At 34.6% G+C, this 12,168-nt stretch overlaps 1 protein-coding gene across 1 annotated transcript; it reads left to right on the top strand.

Moving 5' to 3' along the window:
• Positions 1–3,173: 3,173 nt before the first annotated feature.
• On the top strand, positions 3,174–6,089 carry LOC111432681 (putative UPF0481 protein At3g02645). Its single transcript, XM_023069606.1, has 2 exons — positions 3,174–4,321; positions 5,538–6,089. The coding sequence occupies exons 1-2, from the start codon at positions 3,234–3,236 to the stop codon at positions 6,037–6,039; spliced, it is 1,590 nt and encodes a 529-aa protein (XP_022925374.1). The 5' UTR covers positions 3,174–3,233; the 3' UTR covers positions 6,040–6,089.
• The last annotated feature ends 6,079 nt before the right edge of the window (positions 6,090–12,168 follow it).

Here is a 12,168-nt window from a genome sequence, read left to right as displayed (position 1 = left end):
TCATTTTACACTTACCTTGGTTTAAGCCTCTCATCATAATGTAATGATCACCAAATTTCGTACATAACCGTATAATGTCATATTGAGCCTTCTCATAAAATTTCATGAGCAACATAATTTATTTAGTAAGTTTGTGGCTCAAGTGTTTCATTGAAATCAATATTCATGTGTACACTAAGGTTAGAAAACCTTAAATACTTAACTCAACCTTAATTTTAACTTTCTCACTTACTTCAAGATGATTGTTTTCTTCCATCAACTAGATTAATAGTTTTACCAGCATCATGCATTACATTGTCCTTCGAGTCAAATTTTCTAAACTTTGCTAAAGGTTTCATAATTGACCTCTTTGCCCATAAATCTAAACACCATCAATACATCAATTAACATTCATATTTCATACAAGGTAAATCACATTATATTCTATATTATAATGAACATAGAACTATCTCAACAATAATGTAGTCAACTATAATACATCAATGGTGTCAAAATTCAATCATGAGTTACATTTAATGATGGTCAAGCATTAGCAACATATATGATCGAAGGCATTTACCCTAATCATTTTCTTATTTTACACGTGATATACTTGATGGTGATGGGGCATCAGACGTGGAAATATGGAACATGTCAAACCTATCACATAGGCTAGTTACAAAATCTATAACCTAGAGTTCTGATACCAACTACAACGACCTTAGATTTTTACTAACCTAAAGTCGCTACCGCATACATAGTGTAATTATTTTGTGCGGAAATAATTATTTGAAACATATTCACAAAATATTGTCATGGACTTACATGTTTAATAAAAGGTCTTTAAAACAAGACAACCCACAATTAAAATAGACAAAAGTAAAAATAAAACAAAAATACTCTATACTAATTATAGTCTACAAAATTAAATACAACTACCCTATGCATGTGTCATGATCTTTAAAGTTGCGATGCCGATGTCAACCGTGCACGGGTGCCTTGCCGTTACATATACAATAAAAATAGCACATGACTTGAGTATTTACATAAATACTTAATAGATGACTCCACTAGGTTTAGATCCAAACACATGCAATCATGAATGAGATCTATCATTTAAAATCGTATTCCTTTAAGTGACTCCTAGCGGGTTATTGGATGTGTATTTACTATTCTACACACGGCCCATACGTGTAAATATGGACCAACCAGTCGGTTTGCACACCTCCTAGACCCCTTTCCTGGTCGAGTTAGCATTCTCTAGTGCTATTATCGAAGACCCAATAGAAGTAGTAACCGTCGTAGCATTATGATAAATACAATGATCATTTTTTCCTTTTCATAATGTACGCGTTCGTATTTATCGTAAAGAGGATAATTGCTTGATGCATATAACATAGAATGATGCATGAGATCTCAACATTTTTCATTTATGAAACCATATAAAAGAACCACTCCCATTTTCCTTCATATCATTTTTATAACATAGCTTTCAGAACATATATCGACGTTGTATATCATATCAAAATATATTTACCGTGTATCATTCATATCATGCATCGTATGATATATCATGCACATAACATGTCCTTCAACATACCATATGATATCATACACGTACCATATCATAACCATATCACAACATGTAAATATTATATCATAACACGTATCTTATCATCAACATATCATTTCATAAACGTCTCACACATACAAACATATGACACATGCAAAACTACAGGGCATGTGTCATCGTACAGAACACAAACTTCTAACCATACCTATAGTAAGGCCACTTGGTTGGCCTGGGTCGAAGCCACTGCAACCAATTGATGCTAGCTTAAGGCTACTCTGAAATTTAATTCTACCCAAAGAGTTCAACAATTATAAATTAACATTCTAGCATGAGGATTGACTATTAACATTCTAGCCTGAGGATTGACTCACCTAATTTGGCATAGAATAATTTAAACTAGACTCCAAAAGTTTAAACGAGCTAAAAGATAGTCATATTAACCTTACACGCTTTCGAAGAGTTGAAATGAGTAGGAAAGGGTCTGAGTGTATTATCAAACCTAAGCCGGATCAGCGAAAATGCTGACCTGAAGGCGTCAGAAAATATATTCTTCGACTTTAACTGGCTTTAAACCATTCAACTAGAATGATAAAATGAAGTCACGGTCCTCCCTTTTATAGTAGAGGTAAACTCCTCACTTCTCAACTTAAGTGATGTGGGACAATTTTCATTTCTTTTTTTCTTATTCTAATTTTTGGGTTAGTATAGACCTGAACTGAATAATCGGGTCTTAAAAACCCAACCCAACCCAACCCTTATAATTCGTGTTGGGTCAGTTCAGATTCTTGGGTTTAATGTGCACCCCTATCTCTCGGTCTCTTAAGGTCCATATACCCTATTATAAAGGTGCAAGTCACTCATCAGGATGTACTCGAGTTTCTAGGTGCACTTAGCCTCTCATTTCTAACTTGTCGCACTTCCTAAGCATAAGTTAGGGCACCCACATCTATTTTAGGCTCTAAGAATGTCTAATAGGTATGGATGAGTCACCATATGCAATAAGTAAACTCTTAGTCTCCCTATATTCTCGATCGTGCCTACTGCTGAGCACTAGACAAAAGCTCCCCTAATTGCACCTATTAAGCTCCCTATTCACTTATCATTTTAAACTCTTAAATAGTACAAGGTAGACTTCCCGCTAAGCACAATTAAAGCTCCCTCAGTAATACCCTCTAATACGCCACGAGTCCTAAGTGGGTAACATTGCATTCCTATATACTAAGCAGACTCTCATCAGTTTAGCCAAATTCACGGTTAAGGGTTATGCCCTAACCATTACGTAAACCTAATCAATTCTAATTTTGATTTCTTATGAAATGGAAAGAGAAGGCATCTATCTAGGGCAACGTACGAGTGATAGAGCTATTTGTGTCACATTCGCACTTCTAAAGTGCAATGAACATATATTTAAAGCATTTATACTCTCACACTAGCACTCTATTTGTCCCTTCCAAACTATACACTTCGTTTCTACATCACACATTGTCTCTCCATTTATCATTTCTTTAAGAAAAAAGTTGGATCTTTGTTGTTACCAAAAACTACACACATCTCTCAACCGGGCCTATACCCACGTAGTAGGTTGAAGTAATTAATGAGTGAGTAAAGGCATATGGCTTCCTCTCCTCTCTTATCTCTTCCCTCTTATCTCAACCTAAATGCAATCATTCTTCCCCAAAACATGGCCTTCAACTCCAAAGAACTTCACAAAACTCCCCATGAAACCAATTGGGTTGTGCAAATCAACCAACTTCTCGACCCAAATAACCTCCAAACAGCCTTACAAACGCCCACTTCCATCTTTAAGCTGCCTAATTCCATCACCAATAGCATGCCACAAGCTTACTTCCCTCGCCACATTGCGCTTGGGCCTTACCACCACTTCCAAAATGAGCTCTACCAAATGGAATTATACAAGCTCGACAACGCAATCAACGCAATAGAATCATTCAAACTCCCGCAACTCCATCAAATCGCCGCTGATCTCGAGCAATTCGATATCAAAATCCGATCTTGTTATAACAAGTTTCTTGATTTTGGGGCCGAGGCGTTGGCTTGGATTATGCTCATAGATGGGTTGTTTTTGGTTCAAATTCTAGCCATTTCCAACGATGAAAATGATGAGCTTAGAAGAATGCGTCAAGATCTTTATCTCCCTTCTCCATTTCCATTATTTGTTGAACAAAAGTTGTATTGTTCTCTAATTGAGGCAAATTTGATGACCCAAGATGAATTAGTGAATGATATTCTTAAGCTCGAGAATCAAATTCCAAGTTTTGTTCTCAAAAAAATTTTGCCACAAAATTTGAGCAACAATTTGCATATCTTGTTCTTCAGATTTTGTGAGGTTGTTTCCCCCAAGAAGCTCCCTCCTCATGACAGCCCTCAATTCATGCGTTACAGCGGCTACACTGACTTGTACCAAATTCTTGAACAATCTCATCATTTGCTTCACTTTTTGTATCTTTTGATTTTGGATTCAAGTTTGAGTATTGATCGTCCTGTTGGAATGGCACTCTTACGTGGTTCTTTCCTTGTTGAGTTGCTTAATGCTTTGGCCTCTGTTCTTCAAATTGCCTTCTTACAACAGCTGAGTGAAGCTGTGGGTTTGATCCAAAGCTTGCTTGGTTTGTTTCGGAGAGTTGGGTCGTCTTCTTCTTCCATTGGCGAGGACATGAACGGCCCTCCGTTGATTCCGTCGGCCGAGCAGCTTAGACGGGTTGGAGTCAAGTTAGAAGGAAACTATGAGGACTTTCATGAAAGCATCAGGTAACCCATTACTATACATTTCTACTTGCTCAGGGTGGTTAACTCTCATTTAGTTCGTCCCATTAAATTCTCATTTTGATATCTAAATCATTATGGATGGTCGAGAGTATTGAGTCTGATTGTTATTTTTTTTTAGTTATTTTAGTTATTAACTCTCCTTCGATTCATATCATTAAATTTTCATTTTGATACTTGACCCATCTAAGATGGTCGAGAGTATTGAGTTTGATTGAGTTTGATTTCTTAACTCTCATTTAGTTCATATCATTAAATTCTTATTTTGATACCTAAATCACTTAGGATGGTCGAGAGTATTGAGGTTGATTGAGTTTGAGTGTCATTTTTCAGTTATTTATTTTAGTTTTTAACTCTCATTTAGTTCATATCATTAAATTCCCATTTTGATACCTGAACCATTTACAATGGTCGAGAGTATTGAGTTTGATTGAGTTTGAGTATCATTTTTTAGTTATTTATTTTAGTTATTAACTCTCATATAGTTCATATCATTAAATTCTCATTTTGATACCTAAATCACCTAGGATGGTCGAGAGTATTGAGTTTGATTGAGTTTGAGTGTCATTTTTTTAGCTATTTATTTTAGTAATTAACTCTCATTTAGTTCATATCATTAAATTCTCATTTTAATACCTGAATCATCTAAAATTGTCGGGAGTATTGAGGTTGATTGGGTTTGAGTGTCATTTTTTAGTTATTTATTTTAGTTCTTAACTTTCATTTAGTTCATATCATTAAATTCTCATCTGGATACTTGAACCATCTAAGATGGTCGAGAGTATTGAGTTTGATTGAATTTGAATGTCATTTTTTAGTTATTTATTTTTGTTATCAACTCTCATTTAGTTCATATCATTAAATTCTCATTTTGATACCTGAACCATGTAGGATGGTCGAGGGTATTGAGTTTGATTGAGTTTGAGTGTCATTTTTTACTTATTGAGTGACATTTGGGAGAAAATTTGTTTTGAGACTTTGTAGTATGAGAGTGTGAGATATACACGTTGTTAACACTTTGATTATTGAGATTGGTTCCTACTCGTGGATGTAGGAGAATTTCTTCTCTCCAAACCACATAAATCTTTGTGTCTTTGTTTAATTTATGTTTGTGAGTGCATGTGTAAAATCGATGTTACTTCTACTTCCGTTACATCATATACAATTAAGACTAAAGTATTTTGGTGGATTCCTTGACTAGCTTCGAGAAAGAACGAAGAGAAACTTGTTTAAAGTTCCCAACGATCGTCATTAACGCCTTCTCAGAAGTAGTATACAGCAATCTAGTAGCATTCGAAGGAGCAACTAAACTAAACCCGCCATGCTTTAGCAATTATGTAGCGTTGATGAGCGGGTTGATTACAACCATCAAAGATGTCAAGATATTGAAGGAAGCAAGCATTATTGAGAGCCATATTGGAAATGAAGAAGAGGTAGTGAAATTGTTTGATGGATTGAGAAGTGTGTTGGAGCTTAAGAACATGGCTGAGATTCAAATGGTTAAAGATATCAATAGCTATTATGAAAGTTGTTGGAAGGTGAAAGCCAAAAGATTCATTCAGAAATATATCAATCCAATGTTGAAGGTGATAGTTCTTGTTGTTGTGATTTTGCTCATTGGTGTCGTTGTTGTACGCACATTTTGTGGTTGGTTTGGTTGCTTGAGAATTTTGCATGTGGTTTCTGGTGTGTCGAAGGATTGAAAATGGCTACGTTTGAACGTATGAATAGCTCAACTCTCGAAATTTTGTTTGGTTGAAGTTCTTTGCTTGTTATCGCTATAAAGTCTAGTACCGATCGATTGGTTTTGAATACACTATAAGAAATAGTGCGATCTTTTTACATGATTTTTCTTTTTTTTTTTTTTCTTGAACACTTTCATACTATATTTCGTCACTACAAATCTTTCTATGTATACATTTTGTAAGCTGAATAATATTATTGTCTCGCATATGTTTTTTTTTTTTTTAATGTTTGATGGTTCTACCGCTAGAATGGTTGCTAGCACAAAATTAATGAGATCTTTCCATCCAACCATTGGAACCTCACCAAATTTTAATATTTTTGGAGTACACACCAACTCATCAAATCCAACGACGGAAATCAAAGTGATGGTTGGTGAGCCCTGGATTGTAAAAGATATTTCTGATGAAAAATCTAGAGAATTCAATCTCAAATTCACTACGATTGTGGAAGTTTCAATGTCGGTTGAATTTTCTGTTAGATCGCACAACAACGCACACACTTGATCTTGATGAACACAAAGAATTAGAGATAAAAAATGCAAAGAGAAATATTGGTTAAAAGTTTTGTATTGATTAGTTCAAGTATATACATCATTGAAAAAAAAAACATTTTCAAACGGTATATATATGGTTCAGTTTACAATAAATATATATATATATATATATATATATATAACTTTACTATATATAAACCATCTATATAACTATTTACCATACATAGCTTTCTCCGATATAGTTTTTTACTAAATATAGCTATTTACTATTTATAAAAATTTACTCATTTCATAGATATATATACAGCTTCATAACCGTTGAAGCGGTTGAGTAAGCTATAAATAAGCAGCAAGTTTAAACTAAAATCGACAACCATTTGGAAGAAGAATCAAACGCACTCTCAAACTAAAATGAAGTAGGGGTTTTCATTTGGAAGAAGAATCGAACATACTTTCAAACTAGTGTTAGGTTATGGAGTCTGCTGCTTATTTATAGATTAGTCAACGGTTATACGTAGTAAAACTATATTTGGTAAATGACATATAAAGTAAAATGTCATAAATAGTAAATAGCTATTTACGGTACAAAGCTATATCTGGTAAAGTTATATATGATAGATAATTCTATATCTGGTAAAGTTATATATGATAGATAGTTCTAGAGTAGATGGTTATATCTGATAAAGCTATATATAGTAAGCTAAACCATCTTATATCTGATAAAACTATATATATAGTAAGCTAAACCATATATGATTATATCTGGTAAAGCTATATATAGTAAGCTAAATCATATATGGTTATATTTGGTAAAGCTATATATAGTAAGCTAAACCATATATATCCCCTCGGCATAGCTTTGAAAATGTATTTTCTATATTCTCTGTATTCTCTACTGTACATACTTGTAGTCATCAATATAAATTCTTTAGCCAAAGTTCTCTTTGCATTTTCTCTATCCTGTTCTTTGTGTTCATCTAGATCGAGTGTGTGTTGTTGTGTGATCCTAACAATTGGTATCAGAGAAAGGTTGAAGTCACCACGATCTGTGAAGATGGAAAGTTAAAAAATTGGAATTGAGAAGTTCGATGGATTCGATTTCAGTTTCTGAAAAATGCAGATTGAAGATTATCTGTATCAGAAAGGTCTTCACGAACCCTTGTTGGGGGTGATGTCAGAAACCATGACCACGGAGCAGTGGAAGCTCAAGGATCGACAAGCCTTAGGGCTGATCTGGTTGACGCTATCCAGAAACGTGGCGTTCAATATCATCAAGGAGAAGACAACGTCAGATCTATTGAAGGCGCTGTCGAATATGTACGAAAAACCGTCGGCTATGAACAAGGTATATTTGATGCAGAGATTGTTCAATCTACAAATATCTGAAGGTGGATCTGTTGTTGATCATATAAATGAATTCAATATGATCGTAAGTCAACTGAGTTCGGTGGAAATTAATTTCGAGGATGAAATTAAAGCATTGATTTTGATGTCATCTTTACCCGAGTCGTGAGATACTGTTGTTGCCGCAATCAGCAGTTCGTGAGGATCTGATAAACTGAAGTTTGATGAAATTCGAGATGTAGTTCTTAGCGAAAGTATTTGCAAACGAGAAATTGGAAATTCATCTGGTAGTGCTCTCAGTGTTGACCAACGGGGAAGAAGTAAACTAAAGGGCACAAACAAAGGGCGATCAAAATCAAAGAACTGAGAAAATCTCCAAATAGACCAAACGTAATGTGTTGGAATTGTGGAGAAAAAAGTCACTTTCAAACAGGTTGTACAAGACCAAAGAAGAAGCAGAATCACAAATCTAGAGATGATGATGATTCTATTGTTGGCTTTTTGGCCCTTGATCTCACTTTAATTAATTTCAATCAATTAATTGATTGATGTTTTGATAATAACAAACCTACTTTTAATTATTAACTATTTTCAGTATTTTGAACTGTCCATAGTATAAGGTCGGGAATAACGATTACAACGACTTTTCAATTACTCAAATCAGAGCCAAAACGAAGAAATTAGAGTCCACACAACATACCCGACGTAATGATGTGACAGCAAAATCAAAATGATGGACAAATCAAAATATATCAAAGTATGACATTTATAATGTTGGAAGAGTAACAAATGATGGAGTTTTTCTTATTATTATATTTCTAAATAAAATTATTTTTACAAAATATAAATTTGAATCTAACCATTACTCACATCGATTTTTATTATTACTCTATTATATTATTATATTATTATATTTTAAAATTTTGGTAGTTACTCACATAATTTTATTATTATTATATTATTATATTTATAATAAATTTTGAATTTTCATTTGACCGTTACTCATATAGCTTTTTATTATTATTATATTAAAAATTTTAAATAAATGAATTGGGAAAATTTTCTTATTTATTTACTTTTAATCTCCATCTTCCATTATTCTTAACACAATCCAATGGTAAATATTAATTCCTACATTTTGCCATTTTTCTCTTCTATATAAACTCATCTTCCCCCACATTTTAAAATACACAACTTATATATATTCTCCAATCCTCATTTGTTCAAAGTCTTCATTGTTTGTTGCTCTCTCCAAGCTTACAAGTTTATTTCTCTTCATCTTATTCTTGAGAGGGATTATTATTGTATTGTGAGAAAATAGTTGTGAGAATCCCAAATGGTAAATCTACTCTTTGAGAGAGTTGTGGTGTGTTATTATCAAACTCAAATACTTGTACCGGTTTGATCCTGCACCGTGGAAAGGATCGAGTTTGCTCTTGAACTCGTAAAAAGAGCGATGTAGCGGTTTGGCTCTGATCCGTGGAAAGAGTCGAGAAAGTTCTTTATTCAAATTCCCAAGAGGCGCTTGGGGAGTGGAGTAGGTCGAGTTTGACCGAACCACTATAAAACTACGGTAACATTTTCTCTAACTCTTTCCTATTTAATTTCAAAATTATTATTGTGAGTTATTGCATGTTCTACTTGATTATTGTTTTGACTTTAATTATTTTGTTCTAGTAATTATCATCTTCTACTTATTTGTAAAAAGTTTTATCATTAGAAAAATTAATCACGTTTAAACACTTTTATCGTTAAAACCCTATTCACCCCCCCCCCTCTAGGGTTGCCATACCGATCCAACATCTATAAATTCAGCAGAAGACATTGGGGATGCTCTAATCCTTAGCGTGGACAGTTTGATTGAATCCTAGATTTTGGATTCAGGTGCATCTTTTCATTCGTCTCCAAATAAAGAGTTGTTTCGAAATTTCAAGTGTAGAAATTTCGAGAAGGTGTATCTTGCCGACAACAAAGATTTGGAGATTAAAGTTCGTGAAAGATTATGAAGGGTGCTACGGTGGTAGTACGTGGCTCAAAATCTGGAACCTTACACACCACTGCAGGGTGCATGAACATAGCTACTGTTGCTGAGAATGCTTCAAATTCAAGTTTATGGCACAATAGACTTGGACATATGAGCATGAAAGGAATGAAGACGTTGGCCGCGAAAGAAGTTTTAGAAGGTTTGAAATCTGTTGATGTGGGTCGTTGTGATAACTACGTTATGAGCAAGCAAAAATGAGTTAGCATCACAAGGACCGCTAGAGAATTGAAGAAAGTGCGGTTGGAAATGGAACCAGATGTGGAGCAAGGTTCCAAGACAACGAAGCAAGTGGGAGTTGAGCTTGAGTTGCAGGGAAACTCACCTAGTGAAGTTGTAGCAGATACTCATGAAACTCCTGAGACTACTACTGAGGAACCAAATGTGGAGCAAGGTTCCAAGACCACGAAGCAAGTGGGAGTTGAGCTTGAGTTGCAAGAAAATTCACCTAGTGATGTTGTAGCAGATGCTCATGCTCATGAACCGGTGTTGAGAAGATCATCCAGTACTATCAGAGTACCAGATATGTATGTACCTTCATTACACTATCTGTTGTTGATGAAAGGGAACCACAACCCTTTGAGGAGGCCCTACAGTTGGAGGATACAACCAAGTGGGAGCAAGCCATGGATGGTAGGACGTTTAGGCTTCAAAATGCGTTGTACTGAGGTTGAGTACGTGGCAATAGCTGAAGCTGAAAAGAAGACGATATGGATGACTGACTATCTGGAAGAATTGGGCAAGAAGCAGCACGAAAAGATAAAACATGGAAGGCGATACCATTTCACTTGTAGGTTAGAGGAAGATGGTGATGTGTTTTGAGAAGATAAAGGGTGCAAAGAATGCAGCAAACATGTTGACAAAATGTGTTGATGTTGGAATATTGAGGTTGTGTAAAACCTCAATGGTATGGTGCAGTAAAGATATTCATGATCGTTTGAGAATGAAATTCTTGGTTGACTGTATCAGTTTCCAAGTGGGAGAATTGTTAGGTTATAGAGTCTGCTGCTTATTTATAGCTTAGTTAACGGTTATACATTGTAAAGCTATATTTGGTAAATGATATATAAAGTAAAATGTCATAAATAGTAAATACCTATTTACAGTAATTACTATGGGGTAAAGTTATATAGGGTAGATAGTTTATACAGTAAATGGTTATACCTGGTAAAGCTGTACTAAAGATGTATATAGTAAGCTAAACCATATATATATCCCCTCAGGCATAGTTTGAAAATGCACTTTCTATATTCTCTGTATTCTCTTTTACCGTAGAGACTTGTAGTCATCAATATAAATTCTTTAGCCAAAGTTTTTCTTGCATTTTCTTTATCATGTTTTTTGTGTTCATCTAGATCGAGTGTGTGCATTGTTGTGTGATCCTAACAACTAGAGTTATAAGCGTTTAATTTTTTAGTTTCTGTTTCCTAGATTCAAGAGGTATAGTTCATAACCATTGAAGAAGGTTGAAGGAAGCTTTAAAAATTCAATCTGAGGCTATACGCAAATTTGTCGTGTGAGACCTGTCTCATTCGATTTCTACACCTCCAAGTAACATTTTCATAAAAGACATTGAAGCCCAACAAGTCCACGAGCGTGACCAATTGAAGGAATTCATTTTTGGGTAGAATTTTGGGGTAAAATTTGAACCTAGCTTCCAGTCCCTCTCATTCAAAATTGGATATTCCATTAGCTCGTTTTTTTATGAAGGATTATGAATTGAGCTACATTTTGGGTAAATTGCAGATTGAGGAGAAAACTTCAAAAACTGGCCATGATTTCACAAACTTATCCCTCCAAAATAAATTCTCGAGCACGAGAGAGATACAAGAGAGAATTTTTGTGAAGAAGTCGTGGCCTAAAAAGGTCTCAATCGTCCTACCCAATAATAGCTTCCTCTAGGTTTACTCCGACGAAGATAACAGCTTTCAACCAACTTTAGGAGATGATAACTTGCTCCATAGTCTACCAAAAGGTAAGAACTCCGTTTCTACTTCTTCCTTGCAACGTGGTCTTTAAGTACATTCGATACTATCCTACGGGCAAAGTTCAAATAAGTATTCTAGTGAGCTACCTATTTCAATTAGGGTTTGATTCTTCCGAAATTAGTATTTTTCGTCATCCATATTTCACAAAATCTTTTGAATCGATTTAAAAATGGCATGACATTCAAAAAAAAAATTTATTGGGAAAACTATGGCATGGATA

Source organism: Cucurbita moschata, unplaced genomic scaffold (genome assembly GCF_002738365.1).
Source record: "Cucurbita moschata cultivar Rifu unplaced genomic scaffold, Cmos_1.0 Cmo_Scf00040, whole genome shotgun sequence".
Lineage (NCBI taxonomy): Eukaryota > Viridiplantae > Streptophyta > Magnoliopsida > Cucurbitales > Cucurbitaceae > Cucurbita > Cucurbita moschata.
The sequence above is the reverse complement of the archived record's forward strand: the minus strand, read 5'-3'. Positions and strand labels throughout refer to the sequence as shown.

Excerpts from the sequence above, each read along its gene's own strand:
- LOC111432681 (XM_023069606.1), top strand. The coding sequence starts at position 3,234 with ATGGCCTTCAACTCCAAAGAACTTCACAAAACTCCCCATGAAACCAAT. Across the intron at positions 4,322-5,537 it reads GACTTTCATGAAAGCATCAG|CTTCGAGAAAGAACGAAGAG; the intron begins GTAACCCATTAC and ends TTCCTTGACTAG.